General features: G+C 38.9%; 1 protein-coding gene across 16 annotated transcripts in view; it reads left to right on the top strand.

The window, feature by feature from the left end:
- The window catches only part of Kalrn (kalirin RhoGEF kinase), a 611,632-nt gene that overhangs the window by 396,830 nt on the left and 186,949 nt on the right, over positions 1-27,853 (top strand). For all 16 annotated transcript variants that reach the window (XM_070030027.1, XM_070030026.1, XM_070030024.1 and 13 more), the window contains exons 20-27: positions 3,054-3,169; positions 3,592-3,714; positions 6,433-6,615; positions 7,681-7,799; positions 12,693-12,759; positions 13,269-13,378; positions 22,579-22,648; positions 25,036-25,125. In XM_070030027.1, the coding sequence (XP_069886128.1) occupies positions 3,054-3,169; positions 3,592-3,714; positions 6,433-6,615; positions 7,681-7,799; positions 12,693-12,759; positions 13,269-13,378; positions 22,579-22,648; positions 25,036-25,125 (878 nt within the window). The remainder of the gene's footprint in view (positions 1-3,053; positions 3,170-3,591; positions 3,715-6,432; positions 6,616-7,680; positions 7,800-12,692; positions 12,760-13,268; positions 13,379-22,578; positions 22,649-25,035; positions 25,126-27,853) is intronic.

Here is a 27,853-nt window from a genome sequence, read left to right as displayed (position 1 = left end):
AATCTTTTCTATCTCTCAGAATTATACAGTCTATGATTATGTGAAAAACATATAACTTTTTAAATTACTTATTGTCTGATCATGTTATGCTTAAATTATCTGTCTTATCATCATGCATTATTATCATGTCTTATTATCTCACGTGTGGAAATGAGGTTTTTGAGTGGGCAGAGAGTTTAACACATGTCCACTTCTTAACATACAGAAATACAATTCTGGAGATCTAGACTAGGAGAGGACCTGAGCCGACTTGAAGTGCAGGTGGGGGGACAGGCCTGGAGACATCACAGACAATGTGGGGATTATAGCCTGCTTTAGGTTGGTTTCCCTTCATGCTCAGAGAGCTCAAGAATTGGGAAGATCAGGAGCCACTGGAAAGAATTAAAGTTATGAATCAAGCTTCCTACAGAGAGGAAAGATGTGGGGTTCCTTTCCCAGATGTATTATTGCATTTTTGATTGAGAGGCCATGTGGGAGGTTGACATCATGTGCCCCACTCCTTCAGCACATTTCAGAACATATGCTCTGACTTCAAAATGCAGATGGCAGCTTGGGCGAAGCCAGCTGCTGCTGAGAGACCACACCCCCACCTACACTTGTGTATGCTAGATGAAGGACAGGCACCCAGAGGGAGCCAGAAATCCCTAAGTCTTCTTGAAGGAGGGCAGGTGGTTGCCCATGTGAAAACCAAGGTAGAAAAATGAAAACGAATACCTTCAGAATCTTTGGCTGATTTAGGTTGATTCCTTTAACCATCACAGAGGTACAGAGATGAATTACAGTGCAAAAAGCTCTGACTCGCAGACCAAGAGACTTTAAAAAAAGAAAGAAAGAAAGAAAAAAGAACGGTCACTTACCCTGTCCTTACCCAGTGAGAAAACCTAGCAGAACCAGGACCTGCAACTCCTTCCCTGTTTCCTTTTCACCTGCTGCCTGGATCTGAAGCCAATGCTAAATAGTTCAGGGTTTTGTTATGGGAGCAAAGATTGCTGCAAATCAGCCAAAGATTCAGTGTTGCACCGCTGTGAGCATTTATTGTTCAGATGACATTGGGTGGGCTTTACCTCTCATGGCTAGGCTTAGCAATGCATCTGTGCCTCAGGTGGTGGCAATGGCTCCTGCCTATGGTAAGCTTCTTGTCTGTTTGTTGAGACCTGAGTGGAAGGAGCAACAGTTACCCAGTGGGATGGCTGTGTAGCAGAAAACAGGCTCAAGTCCACATACATGCTTCAAGCTCTTACTTGGATCCAGTCTGTTAACAATTGTTTGCCAAAGTAACACACATGGCCAAAACCAGAGGTCAGTGAGGGAGTGAGAAGGTATACCTTGCCTCTCTGGGAAGGAAGGAAGAAGTTACATAATGAAGACACACACTGGGAGTAGTGGTGTGTGGCTGGGACTCATGAAAGTTCTCAGCCTAAGGGAAAAAAAAACAGAGCATAATAAAATCTATCCTTTAGAGGCAAACTGGGAGTGAGAGTTACAACAAAAACTTCTATATACACTCAGTTTGGGTTGTGCATCTTGGAAGAGCATGGAACTTAGAGTGGCTACAAGCTTGTGGGCTCTGAAGCCAAATAGATTTGCCCCAAATCCAAGGTCTACCTCTTCTTATCAGAATGTCCCTGAGCAAGTTACCTGGACCCCTGGAGCCTCAGTTTCCTCACCTGTCAAGTGAGGAAGATAAAGGTGCATGCATCATGGGGTATGATAAAAAATACATATATATGCCCACCACCAAGTGAGTGCTAAAATATTAATAGTCCATATCATTATTATGCATTTTATTAATATCTAACATAATTAGCAGGGAGCAAGAGGCAGGCATAATGCAAAATAAATTTGGCTTCTTCAAGCATAGAACATACTATTTAAAACCTTAAGGAATGAATTCTGGTATGTTTTCTCGTAGATGGAAGTTAGATCTAATTTATAAAGTAAATACATAAAGGGACATAATGCAAGTATACACAAAACTATTAACTGAAGTGTGGTATATGCAGGGGAGAATTCAAATGGCATAACTCCTTAGGAAAACAATTTCACACTCTAACAAAATGAAGACCAGAGGATGATACTTGAGATGGGGAGGGGGTCTTTTGGGGAGGGAGGTAGACGAAGGAAGTGAGGAAGCCAAGGAGAATGCAGTCATAATATTTAATGCATATCCTGTGAAACTAGGAAAATTGAGGAGAGGGGTAGGATTGGGAGGGTTGGGGAAGAATGATAAAACAGATAATATTGATCAAAATAGATATTTAAAATTGACATGTTGAGTGGTAACTTCTGTGTACAACAACTTAAAGATAATTTTTTAATCAGTTTTGATAGCCAGCTACAGTTGAAGCATGTGGGGAACTAACAGACTCCATGCCCACCGTGGTCCCTGACGGTACATGCCTTGTATGTATCCTCATGTTTACTATCATTGCAGGCAACATGAAACAGCTATCAGCTTCCCTTAGGATCAGATCTGAAGTGACCTGGAGTTTGAGCCTAGAGAGAGCATGTTAACATGATTCCAGCACAGTTTCCCTCCATCTGTGCTCAGGAAGCTCTGATGTTAAACTCTAAGGTGCAGAGCCAGGAAGATGGTTCTTGACATAAGCTGTCCCAGCCTCTCTCCTCTGCTCACCTCCTGCTTGTCTTCTAGCAACTCCAGAAGAAATGCCTGGGAGCCCTAGCAAAGTCAATCCACACTCCTTAGGCTCTGGGGCCAACCAAATCGGTTGTTACTTTAGAGACTGGAGCTTAAGATTTCTTCCAACCCAGGGCTGATCCTAGTGTGAAGTGAATCAGGGTCACTTGTACGATACAGGTGGCATATTCTTCCTCCTTAATTTATGAAACCCTCAACAACTGGGTCTTACCCTAATCTCCTGAAAGGGGGGATTTTGCCCCCTTCAGGCAAATTATCTCGGTACCCAGCTTTTGTCCTCTTTCTGCTGCTGTTGGATTTGTCCTATAAGGATACTTGACAGACGTGGGGCTGAAGCAGTTGGGGCTTCACCCAGAGTTTTCCGGTGACCATGCTTGCCTCTTTTGCCCCACAGCCATCTTGAGTGAGCTGTTGCAGAGAGAAAATCGTGTCTTGCACTTCTGGACCTTGAAGAAGCGGCGGTTAGACCAGTGCCAGCAATATGTGGTATTTGAACGCAGTGCTAAGCAGGTATGTCGAGTTTTCCCTGGCTTTCTCTTAGTTCTGGGAGTATACAACAATCAAGAGGACCAAAGCTTGGATAGTTCAGAAAAGGGCACAGTAGCAAGCAGACTGATGATGGAAAGAAGATGAAGAAAACAGGCTGCCACTTGTTAGTAATTCAAATTTACTAAGCACTCTACTCTGAGTATAGGGCCAGGAGCTGTGAGGAGGAATCTGGTACTCACTCTCCCCCAGATCTTTGGATGATTTTAGGCCTGGCATAGAACAGGCCCTAGTCTAGTGCTTTGCTGGTGGGATGACTCATGTCAGGGGAAGGCTGACAAGTATATTATCACATTTCCTAGGTCCAGCACATTGTCCCAAACTGTAAAGTTTTCCCTGTATTATGCTGTTTCCCTCCTGCCAACTAGGGAATGTTTTCTCCATAGGCACTGGACTGGATCCAAGAAACAGGAGAATTTTACCTCTCAACACATACCTCCACTGGAGAGACCACAGAAGAGACTCAGGAGCTACTGAAAGAATATGGGGAGTTCAGAGTGCCTGCCAAGGTAGGAAGTGCCCCAGACCTCTCACCACAACATCCACCCAGCATCCCATGCTGGCCAACAAAAGCTGCCTGTGTAAGTGGAAATACACAGCCTCCATGACAAGGAGGAAAGCAAGCTTAGAATTGTCTCCTTTGAACCCTTTGACTTCCCAAAGTGCAACTGTAAGCTATACATTGTACTTCCAAATTATCATCATCATGCTCCAAGTTCTAGAATCTACTATATTCTTTCAGGCCAATTGATGTAAAAAAAATGTATCAGTTAAAAATATGCCACATGAGTGAATATTTATACATATTCACATATTCTTAAAATTCAAATGGCTTCAAAGTCCATCTTAAGGAAAGGGAGAGCTACTGTGGGTGGGTTCATCTGGCAGAAGAGTTTATTTCCTGGCTATTTCATCTGGCCTCAGAACCTGCTAATAAGCCACATTTGGTCTCTCAGGAACAACATGCACACACACTTTTGCATTCCTATTCACACTGAGGAGATAGAGAAGCTATCACAGAAGGAAGTCTGATTTTCATCTGTTTTCACAGCCAGAATTGGATTTGAAGACCGTGGGTTGAATGAAAATCTGATCTATCTTAGCTCTCCCCCTCTTTGTGTCACTTTTATCTCTCACCTTGGGCTCCCTACTTTCAACGTCATTTTCTGAACATGGCAGATGCTTTCCCCAGGGTGAGAGTTTTGGTGAGGATAGAGGGGGAGGACACATTAATGGCCCATCCTACATACACTGCAGCATATGTTCTAGAGCCTTACTTTAGTCCTATTTTATCCCTACTTTGTGAGTAACCATAGTCTCCCTATAGCCATGTAGCAGAAAAATGTACTGCTTACCTCTTGGGTATTTCTTGGAAAGGCCCATCTTTCACAGAACGGACTATCGATAGGCCTTCCATCCACAAAGGAGGGATGATGTGGGGAATCTGGAGGCAAAGGTAGTATAGTAAAGACAGGCTCTTTTTAACTACTGCACCAGTAATATTCTGCCTCACTTTCCCTTGGTTAACTAGATAGCAGCATGGGTCAAGTTTTATCCTTCTTTTCTTCCAGTCTGAAAGATAATTTTCCTTCTAAGGATACTAAATGTTCTTTTCTTTATGTAAAGGAAAAAAGGTTTTCCAGATAGCTTTTAGAGTTTCAAAGTCCAAACTTAAGATAGAAGATAAGCAAGTGCTTACTTGCTGTGAAATCCCTACCATTTCCCTATCAACTCTTACCCAGTTTGAGTCCCATTTTTCTTACCTTTTGGATATTCTCATGCCAGTTTACCTTCATATGTTTCCATTTAAAAATTCCTATGTTGTTAACTATACATACTTATTATTTTGGCATTCAATTACATGATGCCCTAAGTTACTTACTCTGTGTGACAATCTTGTCCCCTCTAGAGATTATAGATTGTTTGGGAGGAAATGAATATATTTTTATTCCTTTTTTTTAACCCCCCTCCCACACCTATCCACACAGCTCCCTGTACATGGTTGTGGGACAGAGTAGATGCTTTATAAATTCTTACATACTAGAAATTAACCCAATGTATGTCAGTATTTTACCTAGTTATCACTGTAAAAGTCCCTTTTTTCTAACCCTCTAACGGGAGCTAAAGACAAGCCTCTGATGTAATAAGGACAGTTTACTCTTAATGCTGCTTTGGTTCTGAGCATAGGCCAACTTACATAATGTTCACAGCCTACCTCTGGCCAATACAAAGAAGGGAGAGAATTAGGGACAAAGGATCAGAGGCAGAAAGACTCTGTCACTTACTACTTCTGTGAATTTGGACCAGCTCAAAACATGAATCCTAATCCTCAACTTTTTCATCTGTGGCTCAAAAATACCTGTACCATCTACCCCCACCTACTTCCTAAGAATGATTTAAGACTCAAATTAGCCTCAAATGTGATGATAACATACTTTGTAAACCAGAAAAGTGCTATTTTAATTTAAAAGAATCTCATGTCAGTAGTGATAATAATTAGCTGAGTGCCAGTGGCCCATGCCTGTAATCCTAGTTACCTAGGAGGCTGAGATCTGAGGATAGCTGTTTGAGGCCAGCCTGGCATACAAATTTGAGAGACTCTTTGTCTCCAGTTAACCGACAAAAAGCCACCTTCAGAAGTGGAAGTGTGACTCAAGTGGTAGAACACTCAACCTTCAGCAGAAAAAAGCCAAGAGAATGCCAGGCTCTGAGTTCAAATTCCAGTACACACACTGGTACAAACACACACACACACACACACACACACACACACACACACACACACACACACACACACACACACACACACACACACACACACACACACACACACACACACACACACACACACACACACACACACACACCACTAAAACAAAAACAAAAAAAATAGTAATGACCATAGTTAACATTTCTGGCTTTCCTGATTCTTACTGTGGCTACTGTTCTAAGCATTGTGTATTCCCAGCTCATTTAATGCTCACAACAGCTCTACGATGCAGGTACTATGATGATACGTATTTTCTGAGCGAGGGAACTGAGAGGGCACAGAGGATTTAAATAATCTGCTCAAGGCTATGCAGCTGGTGATTGACAAGGGTTAAAATACAAACCCAGACCATCAGATTCTGAGGTTACCTATGGCCGTCATGTAGAGGAGAGGGGAACGCGGAGTGAAGGAGCATGAATAATAACATCTAATAACTTTAGTCTATCTTTTGGGGCAGCAAACAAAGGAGAAGGTGAAGCTTCTAATCCAACTGGCTGATAGCTTTGTAGAAAAAGGCCACATTCACGCTACAGAAATAAGGAAATGGGTGACCACAGTGGACAAGCACTACCGAGATTTCTCCCTGAGGATGGGGAAGTACCGGTACTCTCTGGAGAAAGCTCTGGGTGTCAACACTGAGGTGGGTACAGGGTGCTTCCCACTTGGTGTCCTCCCTCCTTCCCCATTGTTACCACTGCTCTCACTGCTGTGGAGGAATATTTCTAGAACAGTCTTTCTGAACCATTGATCCCCAGAGCCAGTTTATTCACCCCTAGCCCCAGGATTAGTACTCTGTATATTTCAGAACTGACTAGCCAGGAGCAGGGAGGGCCCAGCTACAAAGCAATTTCTTTCTATTTAGAGTTAGCCATTGACTTGAGGACTAACCCCTTTATTTTGTTCTCATCAGTACCATAGTCTACTCAATTAAGTTAATCAGCGGATGATTAGAGTCCCATGTATGTGTAATAATGCTCTTTCAAGAATAAGGGGTGCAGTTTGGGCAAAGGCTATTGATATTTTACCAGAAAGAAGTTACTATTTGTTATAAAAAAGACTGACTTTAATCTCTTCTTCATAAGAGGTTAGGAACCTATGACTTATTATCTAAATACAGCCTGGCAATTTCATCCAGGATTTTTAACTTGTAAATCCTTAAATAGGCTCATCATCGGAAGCAGGGCAGCCTATAGTTAAGGCTGTTTACTTCTCCCCCAGTCCCTGAGTTTTTTCCTAAGGGGTTCCATCATGTCTAAATACCAAATGATGGTTGAAGTAGTCAGGGATGAGCAATTGGAAGGCCCAGTCATTGTTCGGTCATTTATCTTTCTATTTCCAAGGGAAATTGCTTGTTTAAATAAAAATAGTGTGGTTATTTTCCTTGGAAAAATGAAAGGCTTTTGAAGCCTTCCTGTGTTTCTGTTTCATATTTATTATTAAAGAACCAATCTTGGACTAATTTATGTGTGTGCATGTTTAGAATTAATCAGGACCAAAGGCCTCTGGGAAATAGCTGTTTGTGGTAAGAATACTAGCACTAAACATTGACTTGAATGTTTCATATATTCCTTATTTAAAAAGAAGAGTTGCCTAAGGAAGATGGATGCATATGGATTAAATGTATGTGCTTGGCCACCTCCCTTTCTCTGATGAGTTGCTTTCCTAAGGCTTCCCCAAGGTGACCTCTGTGATCCCTCTCATGTAGGATAACAAAGACCTGGAACTAGATATCATACCAGCAAGCCTTTCAGATCGTGAGGTCAAACTACGGGACGCCAACCACGAAGTTAATGAAGAGAAGCGGAAGTCAGCCCGGAAGAAAGAGTATGTGTTGGGGAACTCCTGCTTACTAGCAGAATCCTCTTCTTGATTTGCATTGTCATACATCCCTCTCAAAAGTTTAAGTTTCCTCTTGTCCACCTGCAGAGGTCCGGGTGGATATATGAGATGCTTGCACTGGCAACATGGGCTCAGGGGGGACTTCCTTGTCTCTCCATCTGTTCTGCATTTGAGTCCTTCTCATGTATCAGGGATTTCTTAGAGAACATCTTCCTCTGGGATCATCAAATTTCACCTCTTAGTGTCAGAACTCAATGGGACAAACCAAACATTTTTCTCCCCCTCCAAATTTAGTTCTTCCTTCTGATGTCCGAATCCTAGCTTCCCAGCCTTGAAGATATGAAGTGAACTTTGACTTATTTTTTTCATACTTTATGGCAGTCCATTCTCCAGAGTTCTTGACTCTGCCACCATTGTTTTTCCATCCCTTCCTGTGTGTGTCTCTCATCACCAGAGATCTAGAGTATTTGCAAAAACTTATCCTGGCCTTCCCTTGGTCAGCCTTTGCCCAGCCTACCTGCACAGTGATGCCAGATTAACCTTGTGAAGTGACTTTTTATCCTGATACTTCCTGATACTAGTGTTTGAACTCAGAGCCTTACTCGCTGACTTGGTTCTTTTCCACTTACAATTGGTACTGTATTATTTGAGCCACGCCTCCACTTCTAACATTTTGCTAGTTATTTGGAGATGTTTCATGGATTGTAGGCTAGCTTACAATCTTAACTCTAAGATCTCAGCCTCTTGAGTAACCAGGATTATAGATGTGAGCCACCCAGCTCTGAAAGTGACATTTTATCCTTGCTAGTTCCATTATTTCCCACTATCACCCTGTGGTTTTATATGCTAAAATAACATACAAACTGCATGTACATACATACATGCATACATATATACATACATACATACATACATACATACATACATACATACATACATACATACATACATACATACATACATACATACTTATTAGGCATATGCTTACCACGTGAGCCATATCCTTGTGTTTTTCAGATAAAATGTCATGGTTCTGCCCATGGGTCAACCTCATAAAACTACCCTTATACTTATCTACAGCTTTCCCACACAGATGGAGCAAAGATGTGCCATCACACATGGCTTACTGATTGAAATGAGAGTCTCACTAACTTTTTGCCTAGGCTGTCCTGGAAAATGATCCTTCCAAGCTCCACTTCCCAAGTAATCAGGGTTACTACAGGAGTGAGCCACTTAACCTAGCCAAAATAATAGGATTTTTAAAGTAAAGAATACATACTGAGAAAGTGACCCAGCAAGTGAATTATAGAAGTTAGATATAAACTGTCATCTCAGTTTACTCCTAGGTCAACTGTAGCCCAAGAATAGATGAAATAGAAGAGGATCATCAAGAGACAGATGATGATACAAATCAAACATTTTAGAAGAATCTGAAATTGTCTGAGATTTTTATAAATTGAACTCTGTTCAGAATTAGAATGGATAGAGGCCTGAATCCATTTAGAAAGCTGAAACAAATGAATCATTAGATTCCTGCTCTGTTCTCTAAGTCTTCTATATTCATGAATTCCACATCCTCCGATTCAACTAACCAGATATTGGAAATATTTAGGAAAAAGAACTTGTCTTGGACTGAGCATGTGCAGAGTATATACTTTCTTGCCGTTATTCCCCTAAGTAGTGCAATATGACAACTATTGACATAACATTTACAGTGTCTTGGGTGTCATATGTAATCTAGAGATAAATTATATGGGAAGATGTGCATAGTTATATAAAGATATAATGCCATTTATAGAAGGAAAGTGAACATGTGAAGATTTTGATATCTATAGGTATCCTACAACCAATCCCTGAGAGAAGACTCTATTTCAGATCCAGTATCAGAAAATCTTGATTCTAGGCAGCCAGAATGTATTTTCTTTTTTGATTGGTAGATAATTGTTTACCCACATTTTATATTAGTGCCACAAGTTGGGTGATTTCAACCACAGAAATGTACTGACTTATAGTTCTGAAGACCAGAAGTCTAAAGTCAATGTGCTAGCAGTGTTGGTTTCCTCTGAGGGCTGAAAGGGAAGGATCTGTTCCAGGCTTCTCTCGTTAGCTTGTAGATAGCTCTGTTTATATTCACATGGTGAATATGTAATACTTATATCCAAATTCCCCCTTTTTATAAGGATATTGGTCATATTAGTTAGAATCCCACCTTATTCTGGTATTGCAATGACTCTTTGGCCAAGTAAGGTCAATAACTAAGGAATCTAAGGTTAGGGCTTCCTCATATATTCTGAGAGACACATCCAACCCATATAAGAGAAGAGGAGACTATGCTTGGCCAAATTTTCCTCCTGGCTTCTTTCCTTTTCACCAGAGCCAGAGCAAATAAAAGATGAATGGAAAATAAAATAAAAGTGATGGTGTATAGTAGAGAGAAATTATGAAGACAGATATACCTGCAGAAGGCAGATGGGAAAAAAGAGCAAGGATGGAAAGACAAGACAAGGACATCAAAGACAGCTTTCCAAAGAACATCAGCATGTTTTTCTCCCTTTATTCTGAGTTTCATAGCAATCTATAGACTTAATCACTGGGTTATTTCCCAAGAACATCTTGTGTACTAGGCACTTTGCTCTCATGATCCTGTTTAATCCTCACAACAATCCCATGTGATCAGCTGTTTTATAAGACATTTGAGGCCTAGACAAGCAAGTCCAACTTCTAGTAAATGACAACAGAGTTCAATGTTTGACTCAAACATCCATGCACTTTTCACTCTACCAATAAAGTAAGACTAGAAAGATAGTAGCTAATTGACTTCTATAAAGGGCACTTAAAAAAATCAATCTGTGGGGTGCCAGTGGCTCACACCTGTAATCCTAGCTACTCAGGAGGCTGAGATCTGAGGATCGCAGTTTGAATCCAGCCCAGGCAGGAAAGTCTGTGAGACTGTGGCTCAAAGTGGTAGAGTGCTAGCCTTGAGCACAGAAGCTCAGTGATAACTCCCAGGCTCTGAATTCAAGACCCCTGACCCACAAGTATATAAATATAAATATATATATACATATATATATATATATATATTCAATCTTTCCATTGTAATAGAAAGGCCATTAGTAGGCCTTAGGAAAATCCCACCAAGATAAATGTTCAAGAAAAGATGTTACTGGTGTAATATTTCTTGTGAAGTTTCCAGAGGAGAACACTTAGGAAAAAATTTTCACATGATGAAATTCTCAGAAATAAGAGTTCTCATTATAACTACATGAAAAACTGACTTAGAAAATGCAAGATAAATGTGAAAGCATATAGTTTGTGCTAAATTCAATTATCATATACCAGCTAGCAAGCACTATTTCAAATAAAAATTTATGGAGGGAAAAAAAGTAAATCTACTATAATGAAGTCATGCATCATAAGTTTAGCAATTGCCCCAATCTACTGTGTTACTTTGAGTGACAAGGAGGAAGGCAATTCTTGCCTTAGCAGTAAAGAGCTCAGACTTCTCTTTATGGGAGATGGAAGAGAAATCACTTAACACTGTTAACTTATGCTGAGCATGTTCGGCCTTTTGCACATCAGTTTCTGGTGCAAACAGGCCCTGTTGGAAATAATGTCTAAATGCTTAGCAGAACAATTTACATCAGAGATGGCAAACTCTGGCCCAAGGTCACATTTGACTCACAATCTATTTTATATAGTCTACAACCTAAAAATATTGTTTATTAGCTAAGTGTGGTGGTTTGTGCCTATATTCCTAGCTACTAGGGATATGGAGATCAGTTTGAGGCCAGCCTTGGCAAAAAGTTAGTGAGACTCTATCTCAACCAATAAAAAGCTGAGTGTGGTGGGATATACCTGTCACCTCAACTAGGAAGGAACCATAAATAGGAAAGATCATGATCTAAGCCAGGCCAGATAAAAAGTGAAACCATATTTGAAAAATAGTGAAAGCAAAAATGGATACAGGTGTGGTTCAAATGATAGAGCACCTGCCTAGTAAGCACAAGATCCTGAGTTCAAACTCTAGTACAAAAAAAGCAAAATTATTTTTATATACTTCGGTAGTTAGTTGGTTACAAAAAACTAGGAAAACATGCTATTTTGTGACATGTTAAAATTAGATAAATTCAAATTTCAGTATTCATAAATACTGTTATTGGAACACCACTACATTTGTAGGTTTTTTTTAAAAAACATGTATCTATAGCCCCTTTCATGTTACAGCAGCAACACTGAGTAGTTGTGACAGAGACTGGAGGGTCCATGAATACTTACTTATTACTATGTGGCTCTTTAAAGGAAAATTTGCTAAGGCCTGATCTCAATTTGTTGAACATCTTCTTTGAAACATGGTCTAACTTACAGGGAGATCTGTTTTGGTATAAGTCTGCAAACTCTACTGAAGATAAATCATTCTAGAAATTGTCAGGCAGATCTAGGAAGCTGAGAGTCAAGCTGTTTAGTAGATGGGATAGAATATGAACCATCCCACATCTGTATACAGTCTCATACACAAATATGCTATTGGTAACACATGCATAGTGACACAGAATGAAGAAACTTGGGGGACGAAAGACCAATGTGGAACTAACTTAGCATGTAGAATGAACTAACTAACTAATAACTAACAATGTGGAACTAACTTAGCATGTAGAATGAACTAACTAACTTATAACTAACTCAGCACCAATGTGCTGAAGGGATGCAGAACAAATCATCAAAGTAAGAGTGACTTATTGGAGATGGAAGGAATTGAATGGGAAAGCAGAAAAATAAGACACTAGAGAAAGTCCTAAATGTATTATCTGTTTTAAAATTTGAAGAAGGGAGGCATTTTGTCTGTAACCAACTGAACGCCCATTTGTTTCCTTCTAGATTCATTATGGCTGAACTCCTCCAGACAGAAAAGGCTTATGTAAGGGACTTACATGAGTGCTTGGAGGTAAGTCTTGAAGCAATCAGCTCATAGCTCTATTAGAGAAATTGCAGCTCACCATTGTGAAGTCCTTAAGAGGACCCCATGCTCTTGTTCTTTTCCCAGAGAGTAACAAAAAGTCAGCCATGAGAAATCTTCCTCCCAGCATCAACAGTAATTGCATGGAAGTTTAAAGTGCTTTTGAAAGGACATTCTACACTTTCCTTGAACTGGAGCTAGACTCAGGTTTTTCTTGTTAAAGTATGTAGGGCACTTCAGTATAAAAGCCATGACACATTCAATGAACTTAAGTTGAATCGAAAAATCTGCACCTTTTCCTCTCAAATCTACACACATTTAATAAATATCAAGATGACTAGAGTGTTCATTTCTTTCTGTTCTACTTGTTGAACACTTCACTTTTTAAACTCTATGCATTCCCAGTCCTACTTTTACCTACTAAGTTTGAGAACCTTTTAAATTGTCTCAATTTCATGTGATATATATGCCAGTGATGAACCATTGCTTTCTTACAGACCTACCTGTGGGAAATGACCAGTGGCGTGGAGGAGATTCCCCCTGGGATCCTTAATAAAGAGCATATCATCTTTGGCAACATCCAGGAGATCTACGATTTTCATAACAAGTAGGTTGGTGGATGATTCAGCAGAGTCATGAATACCAGACATGGGTTTCTAACAGTTAGAGCAAACCCAATTGGTCAATCCTACTCTGGCCCAGTTATTTACATCAGTTACTCCCGAGTTCTTTCTACTTATTCTTCCTCAGCATTTTCTAAAATTCCCAATGGATTGGGCTGGGAAGGTGGCTCAGTGGTAGAGCACTTGCCTTGCATGCATGAGGCCCTGGGTTGGATTCCTCAGCTGGAAAAAAGCTGGAAGTGGTGCTGTGGCTCAAGTGGTAGAGCACTAGCCTTGAGCTGAAGAGCTGAGGGACAGTGCCCAGGCCCAGAGTTCAGGCCCCATGACCGGACCCAAAAAATAAAAATGAAATTCCCAATGGAGATAGAAGTAGGTGTTCAATGTCCCTCCTTATACTGTCCTTTGACAACTCATCTGACCATTCACAATGGTTGTCAGGCTTTGAGAAAACAGCAGCATCCTCTCCTCCTTAGACCTTGGGAAATTGTGACATTAGAATTCACCTGAGACTAACCATCCTACACTATGGTCTGTTCTTTTCTAATGCCACTAAAGTTTTCTTTCAACCTAGATATTTCCTCTATCACCAACTATCTTATCATCCCTACCATCAACCAAGTAATGCTTAGTTACATTTATATTTCTTGAGAATATCAATTGGTTCTGCAAATGTTGTTGAAGTCAATAGACTCACAGAGCCCTTAAACCCCATAATCCATTTTTCTAACTCCCAACTTGATATAAGAATTATTTCCACAGCATACTAGACATGGGGGCTAAGAATTAACAAGGACATTGTGATTAGTTACATAGCAAAGCAATGGAAAGAAGTCAGCTTCCAAAATACAAGTAGAGAGAATCTTTAACCCAGGAAAAATATTGGCATGAAGTCCTTAAAAATCTCTCAGGAGCCTGCTACAGAGAAGGCTAACATGGACTAGTCCAAGAACTTCCTGAGCTGAGATGGAGATGCTGGAGATTAAATAATCAGTTCCAAAATGAACCCCCAGGAAACCCATCCCCATGTGCTCCAGTGGAGACATCTTGAGGCAGGACTGAACAGCACTGTCAAGTGGGGCTTTCTGCAGAGGTAGGAATGGTCTGCATCTGTTCAACAGAATGGCGTATAGCTGCTAGATGAACATCACTATTGAACTTGGGCTACAGAGGTACCATACTTTTTATTTTACTTAATAAATTTAGGTTTACGTAAGTACAGGTAGGAAGTGGCTGCCATATTTGAAAGCCCAACTATTGAAATGAAACTTTCAGTATGGCTGTGTGCTGTAAATGCCCGAGGCAAACATGGCTTGGATGACAAATTGATACTGGGCTCTGAAAGTTCTAAATAAAGGGTGGAAGCCCTCCTTTTCTTAAGATCATCCCTGTAAGATCATCAGTTTAAAGAAACAAAGTATGTACCTCCCATAACCTGCTTAGTTTGTCAGATTATTAAGTCAGTAAGCTTTGGGCTTCTTGGGAGGAGGCTGTCTGACTTCCTAGAATACTTAATAAAAATTCCCAGTCATTTTTTAATCATAAACTTTAACCCTCCCTACTTGGCTTATCTAGTAATCTCAAAATGCAGAAGTATTCTGTTTCCATATCTTTTATTAATAAGATCCCAAGAAGTCCATTTTGAACCATTGATCCCAAAGTCCACCATTTGAGCCCAGCTCAAAATCATCTCCCCCAGGCCATCTGAGCAGATATCGGACTAGAGAACGGTAAGTCACCTTATTTGTCTGCCTTATGGTCTCTGGGATCTGACTTTTCTTAAGTTCTTCCCAAAGTGACTAAATCTGTAAGTATTGGTTTATAATTTGTTACTTAAAAATCAGATGTATGAGAGGAAATACTAATCATTTCAAAACTGAACAACTGTAATAAAATATCATCAGAGTTCTGCCTCTTACTCTGGGTTCGTGCCATCACTGTAGTAAAATCCATTTTTTAAACAGCTGAAAATCTACCTACCAGTTAAAAAAATATAGTTTCTGGAACTTGTTAAAAAAAATCAAACAGGAGCCAGGCACTAGTGGCTCACATTTGTAATCAAAGCCAGCCTGGGCAGGAAAATCCATGTGACTCTTACCTCCAATTAACTACTCAGAAAAAAAAAAGCTGAAAGTGGCACTATGGCTCAAGTGATAGAATGCTAGCCTTGAGCATAGATAGGCTCAGGACAGCACCTAGGCTCTGAGTTCAAGCCTCAGGACCGGCAAAATATAAATAAAAATCAAGCCATATAGAATGTTATATTCCATACAGAGAGAAATAAATATAGCTATGTAGAGCACAGTTGGCAAGCACACATAAACCTTTTTAGAACATTAGAAAAAAATAAGAAAACCATCCAGGTGCCTGTGGCTAGTAACTATAAATAATCTTAGCTTTTCTGGAAGCGGAGATCTGAGGATATAGTCTCTGAACCACCCAAACCAATGGCACAGAAATTAAGTTTTCTCTTTTCATAGGACCATCTTGCTGTCCTCCCTACAGCCACCACTTTACCTCTTGGTTATATGGTTTCCAAGCCCACATCAATTTAGAAGTAATAAATATTGTTAGATTCAAGATCTTGAATGAGTAATTGAGTGGGCAACCTTAAATAAAACAAGAGAACAAAGAAGACAGATAAAGAGCAATAAACAAGTAAGTAAACAAAAAACACAAGCAATACCCTGGCAATGGTACTGTCTGTGATCCACACCTGTGATCCAAGTACTTAGGTGGCTGAGGCAGGAAGATTGTGAGTTCAAGGCCAGCTAGAGCTATATAGCAAGTTCTAAGCCAGCCTGGATTACATAAAAAAGATCCTCTCTCTCCAAAAATATTTTTAAAACCATAAAAACAAAAAATTAATTATGCTGGTCATACTATATCTCACTCTAAGAGGCCACACAGCCATTGTGTTACAGAGTGGCAAAATAATTGATACTAGTAATTACTCTGAATCATTAATATGTTCTGCATTAAAAGAAAAGGACTCTGTAATTCATTTAGAAAACTATTGACCAAAAGAAATTAATGTTTTAAATTATCTACAGTTCAAGGGAACTTCCAATGATATCAAGCTGCATATTAATTTTTATCTAGGAGTAAGGCTTTACCATACTCATTATGTATGCTTTCTACTTAAGTTGTACAAAGTTTGATTAATACAGAAAATATCTCTAAAATCTCTAAAAAGAGATAAAATGGAAATTAGACCAACTTGTAAAGTACAGGGATTTGTAAACTCCTTAAAGGACCAGATCTTTCACTGTTTAACCCAGCCCTTGCTCATGGTCAACTTGTAGTAACTGTTTGTTGGATGAATGGATGGATGGGTGGGCAGATAGATGTTCTGAACAAAAGTTAAATTAGGTTCTGCAAGCTTATAACTAATGTCATTCAAATCATACTACTTGCACCTGGCTTACTCTCCTTTTTTTAAAATGCTGATTGCCATCCATAAATTGGTTTTACTCTCTCCTGAAAGATTGACCCACTGCCAAACAGCAAAATGTTGGCTCCACCAAGTGGTGAGAAAGAGGTTGTACAGCTCACTTCCTGGGACCCACCTGACTACAGTTGCCTTTCACACACAGCCTTTAGGAAAAAAAAAAAGTACATGTGTGTGTGTGTGTGTGTGTGTGTGTGTGTGTGTGTGTGTGTGTGTAATTGTAAGAGTGATGTCAGAGGGGTTACAGTTACATTATAAAGATAATGAGTACATTTCTTGTCAAACATTGTTACCCCCCTCCCTCGTTTTCTCCAGCTTTCCCTCCAACTCCAAGTTGTAAAGTTCATTTCCAACATAGTGTCTTGTGAGGATTGCTGTTACATTGGATCACCCATTGATCATTGTCTCACCATTTTGTTATTCTCCTTCCCTTCCCCAATTCAAGTAACCATATATACAAGGCACAGGGTACCAAAATCAAAAAACAGTGACAACAGGGAAAACCAAAGGCAAAACCAAATGCAAAAAGAAATAACTTCACATAGTACATTAAAACAAAAAAAACCCTCTTATTTCCATATCCTGGAGTTCATTTTGATAGTATCATTTTATATGGTCATATGTTCATAGCTATGGAGCTATTCACATACAGCCTTAAATTTAGCAAACACATAGATTCTTAAAAAAAAGAATACACCTAATGCCACAGGCATTTGAAGTGGAGGAAACAGCAGGCCAAATGCTTGCAGTATTAGTTGTATTCCTTTTACAGGATCTCATCAATTTTGATAAATGTAAAAGCTGGAAGGAATCTTTAAAGAAAATCTATTTTAGCATGTTTGTCTTATAAAAACTGAAACTTACAAATGTTTGTGAACTGTCCACTCCCCTTTAGATTCAAACCTCTTCTCCTTTGATATGAAGATCTGCCTGCTGGGCAAGGTCATGAGTTCCTCCATGAAGAATACACTTCCCCAGAAGCAGAGGGATTGTAGACCAAATTTACTTTTAGAAAGAATTTAAAACATGATGGAAGAGACTTTTAGAAATGTTGTCCCATAATGCCCAATGACACACTCAGAAAGCTTTCTATTGTAAATGCTAATGGTCTCAATTCCCAACATGTTCCACAAAGCCAGAGGGATATTGCATGGAATATTGAATTGTATGATTTAATAGAGTGATGTCATTGCTTAGCTCTTAGCATTTCTTAAAAAAATTTATTAAGTTCCGAAAGTACCCCAGACACTGACACAAAAACTTTTCAAATTAAAAGGAAAATGATTCCATTTATTCTACTTACCTGCAACTATGATATTGAGAGGGTAGTAAATATCTTCCTCTTGAAATTCAGTCATAAAGGTGGTATAGGAATTGCCAACTGAGAAGCACACTAGAGTCTAGAAGAGTTGTACCCAAATACAATCTGTGGACTAGGTTCCTTAGAATTACCCAGGAAACTAAGATCCTAACCACAGAGGGCAACTTTACCTCATTATACCATAGGATTGCAGAAGTCCCACAATAAAGCACCAGCTTAACTCAACATCTCCTAAACATACATGAAAGGTAGACTTGAAATCCAGCATTTTATGTACCATTCAATTAAGGCTTCCCTGGGGGTAGGTTTAGGAAAAGTGATCTGCTATATAGATTTTTCAACAAAGCCCCCTAGCGTCATTCTCTGGGAGTGTGAAAGAGTGGGGATATGTATGTTCATAAAGGCAATATAAATTTACTAAGATTGAGTAGAGCTGATCCTGCAAAACTACTGTTTAGTGTCTACTGTGTATAGCACAGTAGGGATCCACACACAAGTGGACTTACTTGATTCTCACAACCCTACAAAGGTGTTATTTAAAAAGAGATAAAATGAGACTTAGAAAAGCTTTTCACCACTATGAGCAGGTGTGAACCCTGGTTCTTTGAGGTGTGTTTGGTTGTGGGAGACAAGGGCAGTGACACCAGGGAACAGCAGAAAGATGAGCAAATAGTGGCTGCTGTTCAATCTGTCATTTGCCTGCCTCATAACATGTTTCACTAGAAAGTTCCTTCTGGGAGTGATGTCCTTCACATACCAAAGCCACTGAATAGTCTTGACCATCAGAGATGGTATTTGAGCTGCCATGCACCTGCATAAACAAACTCTAAAGAAACACCCTCCAGGTGTTTACACCCTCCAGGCCCTCTCTCAGTAATATTCCTAGAGTTTACCATAGTCCAGGTAGTCATTTATCTTGCCATTCCTTTACAAATTAATTTTTCTTCATTCCAAAAGTTATAACTATTATATTTTGACTACTCTTATTTCATTCTCTTGTGGAGATCCCTCCTGTATCTCTAAATTTAATGAGTATAAACTTAATGCTGGTTGAACGCTCTACTACTTGATGTATGCAACCATTTTTTTTTGCATTGCTATCCTTAGCTAGAACCTTGCATTTTTGTGCTTATCTGTTCCTAGATTTATCTATGTCCTCACTAGTGGGATGACAGGCACATACTGCCATGCCCTGCTTATTTGTTGAGATTAAATCTTGATAACTTTTTTTGTAAAGGCTGGCCTCAAATGCAGTCCTCTCAATCTCTGCCTCCTGAGTAGCTGAGAAACTAGAGCAAACCACTATCCTCACCCCTATACTATGATTTAAAGGAAATTGCTTTACCTGGATCAATTTCATAAGTACAATTATCACAGTATGCTTAAAATCAATGGAATTGATCTGGTAAATGTACAAGGAAAGAGGGAAACTCTCCATGTGTTACCATGGATGTCCTTGCACCTTCTGGAACAAAAACAACAAAAATATCATTTAAGATACTGAGTGGAAGGGTCTATGTCCCATGGAAGTCAGAGTTCAGAGAACTAGAGTATCCTAGAAGAGCTCAGACTTTCTTCTTCTACTTGCCCAGCTATTTCTGCCCCTTCCCTCGGCTCTGTTCAGCCATCGTGGCTCAGACTTGGATTTCCATTCATGTCTTCTTTGAGATTTTTATATTATAAGCCAATATGAGAAATGACCATGGAATATCTCAAGCTTTATGAAAAATACTTCTGGTCAGTGAATATTAGATGTGTCTCTTGTGAAAGGAGGCCATATAATAAATGCCTTTTAGAAATCAGTTCCAGATATGTGTATATGCATACAAATATGTACAACATGAACATAAACAGATATATTCTCCTGGAGGTATGTAAGTACATATATGTTGTGATATCCTAGATTGTCCTTCATTTCAACAGAAATGTTTTGTATGTTTCCCTCAGGCTTTGAATTGATTCTCAGTTACATTATTTCATACTTTTTCTTATTGCTATTTTAGAATTTATATTAAATACAAATAATACAAAAAACAGATATTTTAGAATTTTTTTAAAAAATTTATTGTTATTATTAAGGTATTGTACAGAGGGGTTACCATCTCATAAATCAGGTAATGTCACCTGTGGTTCTTTAAAATGTAGCAGTAAAGATGACATATTGATTTTGAGCAATGTGCATTTGCATTTCTAAAGCCTAAATGGCATTACAATTACTTCTCCATGAGTTAGACTCTAAAATTTGACCTATTAGGAGAAAGATGAGCATCACCAAATGGGTACTGCTGAAAGTCCCGCCAAAAATAAATTTAGTGACTTCTTTTCTTATTATCAAGCACTACCCAAATACTATAGAAAAAGTCTAAATTACACATGGACAAACATAACAGTCATCTATAGGGTAGAGTGGGCATAATGGTACATGCCTATAATTCTAGCTGCTTGGGAGGTGGAGACAGGAAGGTCTTTGCCAGGATAATCAGAGAACAGTTCAGTAAAAGTTAGTCTGTGACTCTACCTGAAAGCAAACTACTGAAGACACAGCTTAAGCAGGAGAGTACTCCCTTAAATTCAATCTTCAGTGCTACACACACACACACACACACACACACACACACACACACACACATCACAATCCCACCAATCATTATTAGCATTTGCTTGCCAAATACTTTTAATTGTACATACTTTTGAACTCCCAAGCAACATGTTTCTATGTCACTGAAGGGAGAATGGAAGTAACATACAGTAGGATTCATATCTACATATAATTCATCATAAGAAACTGTCCACAATTTATTGATAGCTGGAACTAGATAAAATAAGTCAAATCAAAATAAAATGTTTTCCCTCCATAGTAGAGGTAAGCAGTGGAATAATACAAAACTGTTATATCTTTTAATTTTTATTATAAATTAATTTACAAAGGGGTTCTATTGTGATATGTCCATACATGGTTATAATGTGCTTTAATTATAGTCATCCTGTCTATTGTACTCTCTTGATGTGGTTTAATCATATTCACCCTGTTATACTCTCTTAACCCCTTTCTTCCCCCTTCTTAAACAGTATTTAGTTTCATTATGCTATCTTTATTTATTTTGTATATGTAAACTGTATTTCAATCATGTTCACCCCTCCAACATTCTCTCCTTTCTCCATCAGTCCTCCTGTTGGTCCCCCTGCCTGTTTACAAAATAATACACTCATCTGATTTTTAAATCAAAACTAAACAGAAAAGTAAACATTGAGAAGTTTTGCCTATCAATGTCTTCCACCTGTTTCTGGCTATTTATGGTAGTAATTTTATTAGTTTCTTGGGTTGCACATATAATCTTCACTTAGACAAAAATTAACACAGTATTACATAATTCCACTTAGTGTGTTCTGGAAATCTTCCATATGAAATACAGAAGACTTTGTCATTTCTGTACAACCACAGATAAAGTATTCAGTTCAATCTAGTCCAAATACTTCATTCATTACAGGCCATATTTGCCATTATAAACACTATCACAATTAATATTCAGGTATATCTGTCATCTTATACATGTCAACTGTAGGAGAATTTCCAGAATTGAAATTGAAGAGTCACAAGTACATTTGTAATTCTGATAGATATCAAATTGCTCTTTTTAAAGATTATAGTATTTTCTGTTTCCATCAGTAACCTTCCCCAAAGCCTCAAAGTTATTTTTTATTTGAAGAACATGTGATTTTCAAGAAGTACCTTCCATTCTAATAATGCTGGCTTGTTAGAACTTATATCCCTGAATCAAGTCCAATTATGTTAATTTGAAGTCAGTGTAATCATTTCTTTGTTGTTAACACAGAAAGGAGCCATGACATAGAAATACACAGTGGCAGATAATTCAGTTGTAATTCAGTTTGGCTTTAAAATAGATCATAACTTTTTCTACATTATATTTCTCTTCTAATGACATCTGAATTATAAAACATATTTTAGTTGAAACTGACATTTAGTGGAAGAAGAAGGTCAGAAATTATAAAGAAGCCAAGGAAGGATTAAACTTTTCTACTTCATGTCTGGGATCATGTATGCTATTTTATGTTGTTCTTTTATAAATATCTATATGTTTATAAAAAATTTACAGTGTACTCATGTTATTGGGTAAACAAGTAGATTCATAATTACTGAGAAAATTAAAGTTCTAATGCAACAGTATTTCATCATCTATTTTCACCCCACAATGTGTGAACGTTTAGGTGAAGGATATTGTTTTAAATAGCACTACATTTGATGGAATTACTTCCAACATCAAAACTGCTCTACATTATCACTTAGAAAGCAAAGAAGTCATGTGTATATAATTGAGAGTTTATAGTTGTAACCAGCTTAGTATATTCCTCTGAGGGTCCAATGTATCTGATGCAATCTTTCTCTCCCCTTGCAGCATCTTCCTCAAAGAGCTGGAGAAATACGAGCAGCTGCCTGAGGATGTGGGACATTGCTTTGTCACCTGGGTAACCGACCTGAACTCTTTCTTCCACTGTCCATGTTTCCAGGAGTGCAGCTGGCCACTGCTAAACCTGAGGATTGGTGTGTCACTACCAGTCTCTCTAGGACCAGGCATTGCAGAGGGGGACCATGAGTAGATCTATGAAGACACAGTCCATCCCCAGGGAGAAGCTCCATCATTGGGAAACTCCTTAGATGTCAAGTCTAAGCTCTATGTGTTTTCTAAAATTATGAATTCAGTAGGCTTGAACAAGACCAGCAGCCCTTACAACAGCTGAGTCCACTAGTTCGTTTTATACTAGTGGCTAGTAACCACTGGCTACACTTAACCCTGGGTTGTCCATCTCAATTATGACCTACAAGTTGAATGTGTCAGTTCATACTCTTTCTTGGTGCTGTTCCCATGGGTCAAGTCAATGGGCTGAGTATAGGGGGTTCTAGTCACATAAGCTAAACATTGAATCTTTGTTAGCATCTCTGCTGCCCATTATTTTGCACTTGGGCTCCATGGAAATAAGTGCAAAGAATCAAAGTCCACTTAGCACCTTTAGTTCAGTGCGTTCCTCCTCTGGTCCAGGATTCTACTATGCAATAATTACCTGATTGTAATTTGCACTTCAGAATGGGCTCACTACTTTACAGAACGTTTTTACAATCTAGAGAGTTTATGCTTCCAACAGCCCCATGGAACAGGCAGCACTATGGTTATGTTTTACACGTCTATCTCTGTATCCATGTGTTTCTGGATCAGCGTCACCCCTTCCATCATTCTTCCCCATCCTGTCTGTTTCTTCCCTGCAGACTCATTTCACATTTCCTACTTCCTTTATCACATATGTTTTAGGTTTTAAAGATGGGCACATCTCAAATGAAATAAGGTGACAAGTCAGCAAACATGTAATAAATGTCACAGCCAGTCCCACTACTCAAGACCTGATTCCTCAACATATTCTCTTTATGAAATCTTAATGTTTGGTTCCAAGCATACTCTCATTTCCTCAGGAAATCTCACACTGCCATCTAATTTTGTTTTAATATATGAGCCAATGCCTAGCCCTTGTTAATGCTGATAAATGATTTATTAGTCCTCACACAGCCAACATATAGAAAATAAGATTGAGTAAGTAAATGGATTTTATTTTGTGTTGTTTCAGGTAATTCATGACTTTCTTTACAATTAGCCATGAGTATGATTTTTCATCATCTCTTCAGGATGATGAATAACCTATTTCTTATAAGTATATTATATAGAGACCCCAAAATTGGTTTCAGAAAACCTTTGGTGATTGGATGAATTATACATTTTTTGCCAAGAATTATCCCAAAGAGACTTTGATTAAGTCTTTTAATCCTCATATGAGTTTAGTGCTGGTGTAAAGAGTAGAAAGAATTGCTTGTAATATGTTGAGTACAGTGGCTGAGACTAAAGTCAGATTGTCTGGGCTCTACCAGATTTTAATTATGGAAATATAAACCAACTAGTGCCACAATATAACCAACTAGTGCCACAATTTTCTCATCTATAAAACTGGGATAATGATAGAACTCATTGCATAGGGGTAGCCTGAGAGTCAGATGAGTTAACCTATATAAGGCACTTAGGACAGTGGAGGCTGATGTAATGAGTACATAGTTATGCTGTTCTCTCAGGAGAGTTTCCCAAATGTTCTACAGGCATTGAAATGGGCAGTGTTTTGCCAATAGCAAAAGTACTTGGTGGCCAAATTACACATACCTGTCGTAGTAAAAGCACTGAACCACAGAGTGTCCTGAGAGAAATAAGCAATGGGTTTCTGCCTAGCCATAAGGCCATAAGAATCTTGCCTGAAAGTAACTATCTGTTTAGAAGTTGTTGTTCAGACCCTGCCCGAAGGGGCCATTCAGCCTTCTCCACCAGCCCCATCTCTTCCAGGAAGTTGGGGGTGATGGCATAGGTGCCTGACATGCTCCTAAAGTCCCTCCAATGAAGGCATTGGGAATGTAAGCCAATTTCCCTCTGAGATCATGCTGTACTTTCATTCTTTGTTTTGTATTTGTCTTGGGGAAAAAACGGACATTTGGCCTCTTTTAATGTGGAAGACAAAATTGTAAGTTAATACAATGGGGGAGTATACTCTGTAATACATGAGTTTGCTTTTTGTTCTAGCACAAACTGGTATTAAGGTGACCTTACCTTTCAGCAAGCTGTTTCTATCTGCCAATAGGAGAAAAGCCCTACCAAAGTCTATTAGGGGTTCCATGGGATGAATGAGTGCAGAATATTTTCCCACTGAAAATCTAATCAGTGATATCAGAGGGTTTAACTGTACATCCCAGGCTGGGCCTTTCAGGTACAGTGAACAGAAGGAGAAACTAACTATTAATAGTCTGTTGTTGTCTTTGTTGTTTTTAGGCAGACAAATTTCAGATGTATGTCACCTACTGTAAAAACAAGCCTGATTCCAACCAGCTGATCCTGGAGCATTCAGGCACCTTCTTTGATGTAAGCTCTGATTTCTACTCCTCAGTAATTGGTAAGCAGGTAGACCTGCTTCTCTGCTTGGCATAATGAGTGCTTAGCTACCCTTGGTTTGTTTTTCATTACTGTCCACTCTAAATCTTTATCTCATGGATGAAGCATGGATTAAAAAAGCAACAATAACACAAAACAGAAAACAGTGTTTATCTTTGTTTTAACCCTGTCCCATCTCAACTGCTATGATTTTGGACAAGGAAAATATGTTTCTATGCTTCAGCACCAAATTTATCTTGTGTTTAGAGACATATTATAATGCAGCTGTAGGTTAAGATACTTTATCCATATTTTATATATAGCTTTCTTGATCATACTGGTTCTCTAAGTGTGGTCCTTGGGCAACTATATCATCATCATGCAAGTACTTGTTAAAAATACAAATTCTGAACTCCAATATATATCTGTTGACTTGTCATGTCTGCTTGGGGATGAGCAATTTGAGTTTTAAGGAGCCTCTAAATGTCTCATATGCCCATTCAGGTTTGAGAATCATTGCTCTGGTGCAATTGTTTCCACAGTGACTACACAATGGAATTGCTGGGGGAACTTTGAAAAACAGTAGTTCTGACTCCCCAGTGGGAGATTATGACATTATTGGCCTGAATATTGCCTGCATCGGGATTGTTAAGTCTCTGGCAAGAGACAAGTACAGTCAGGGTTGAGCCCTTTTACTGTCAAGGATGCTAAGAGCCTTTGGTTTTGAATGAGGACATGGTCATTGGTGGACATTTGGTGATGTTCCCCAAAGAGAATGATCTATCGGCCAAAATGAACAGAACCATATAGCTAACTGCAAGATTCAAGGGAAGAATGAATTAAAAAGATGAAAGTAGTAGAAGAAGGAGGGAGAGAACAAAAGGTCAACAAGCAGCAAGCTGTAATAGTGATAATAGTCCATTCTAATAATTCTGTCAGAAGTGACAGAAACTTAGAATTCAGAACTTTGAAAAGGCCATCATCTTACCAGCTTTTATTCATTCCACAAATCTTCAGATATCTGTTGTTCATGACAGTGTGAATGGCCTTGTGCAGAATAAAAAAAAAACATTTAAACATGATTTTTTTACTCAAGTTCACAAAATGAGCCTTCTCTGTGCATCTTTCTAGACTGACATTGCCATGGCTGAATTGACCCATGAATTTCTTGTTAGTCAGTGAAGGAGAGACATTTAACATGTGAGTAGCTCGATAGAGAACAAGTACAGGATTTTTTAATGGAAATTAAGATGGAAATGGTGCTAAGTATCTGAAATTGGATTATTGAGGTTAAGCAGAAGAACCTAAGAAAAGTGCTTCTCTAAACTAATTTCATAATTTACTTCATATCATATTGGGTATTCTGTACTATTGTTGTCTTTGATAATATGCTTCTTTAAGTTGATTCAAAATGGTTATTCCTGAAAGGCATCAAAAAGTCTCCAGACTTTTTAAATAGATTGTATCCTTTCACTTAGCATATCCTTCCTTGTTTGTCTCTCTCTTTCTCTCATATGCAGAAAGATACCCACGTACACACGCATGCATACATGCATGCACACACACATACACACACACACACACACATTCAAAATTCTTTCTGTCCTCTAAAGGTCAAATGCTGTGTTCTGCAAAAATCCTTTCCTCTCTTTCTCTGTGCATGCTTTGTACTTTGTTTTCTCTGTTAGAGCATTTGTAATAACTTTCCTTTTGCAGGCTAACAGTGTGCTGTGCTGTCACATACCTCCCTCCTCCTGCATGCCCCTTGAGACCTTAAGGTATTTGTGATTCATATTTGTATGCATCTCAATGCAGGCAGTATTTCCTTAATCTCTTAGTCCTACTTTCCTCCTTACCTTCTTCCTATTCAGTAGACCCCCAAGCCTCCTATGCTATACTCATTCCCAATGATGCACCTCATGAGTCTTCCCACATTAGTTGGGAAGCCCAGTGGAAACCAGAAAACCAGAATCCCATTAAGTCTGCCCTGGATATGGAGAAGGAGGGCAATATACCTTCCTGACTTTTTCCAAAGACTCTCTGAAAGCACAATTGTGTTATTTATGTCTACTTCATCAGAAGAGTTTCTCTAAATTCTGTGCCTTAAGTCCTCTTTATATAAATAGAGAGAGAGTTACTGATTCTCACTATTCATCATTGTAACAAAAACGCAGAGAATCAAATTCCTAGAATGGTCCGCACATCATCACTTGATCCAGAATTTTTGTCCTAATTGTGAGAACAATGTGGGCATGATGTCTGATGTCCTGAGATTCCTGAGCGTGCTTTGGCTGATCTTGCTAAAAGGGCCAGCCCCCTACTTCCTGCTCTGCATGCAGCCTTCCTTAACACATGTCTTGTTAGAGAGGGAAAAGCCTCTAATGTTTTTGGCTCTAATATTAATGGCTAAATGTTTTTGCATCCCTGGGGACCCACAGCCACCAGACAAACCCACTAAGTGCATTTACCTAGAGAGAGTAAAGCTGCTGGCTATTGGCCATCATCTTCCACCAAATCCTCCTGCAGGAAAGAAGGGAATGAGTGAAGAAATCACTATTACTAGGGGTGGTTAAATAACTCTAATTCTAAATTACTTTCCCTATTCATTCACTCTTTCTGTAATCCCACAGCAAGTCCTATTCAAATTAACTTCAAAAGTATTTCTCCCCAATGTTTTGTTCTCCCTAATTTTAGTTTAGGGCAAGCTCACTTATTGTAT

This window comes from Dipodomys merriami, unplaced genomic scaffold (assembly GCF_024711535.1).
Source record: "Dipodomys merriami isolate MVZ:Mamm:240054 unplaced genomic scaffold, mDipMer1.0.p SCAF_2, whole genome shotgun sequence".
Lineage (NCBI taxonomy): Eukaryota > Metazoa > Chordata > Mammalia > Rodentia > Heteromyidae > Dipodomys > Dipodomys merriami.
The sequence above is the reverse complement of the archived record's forward strand: the minus strand, read 5'-3'. Positions and strand labels throughout refer to the sequence as shown.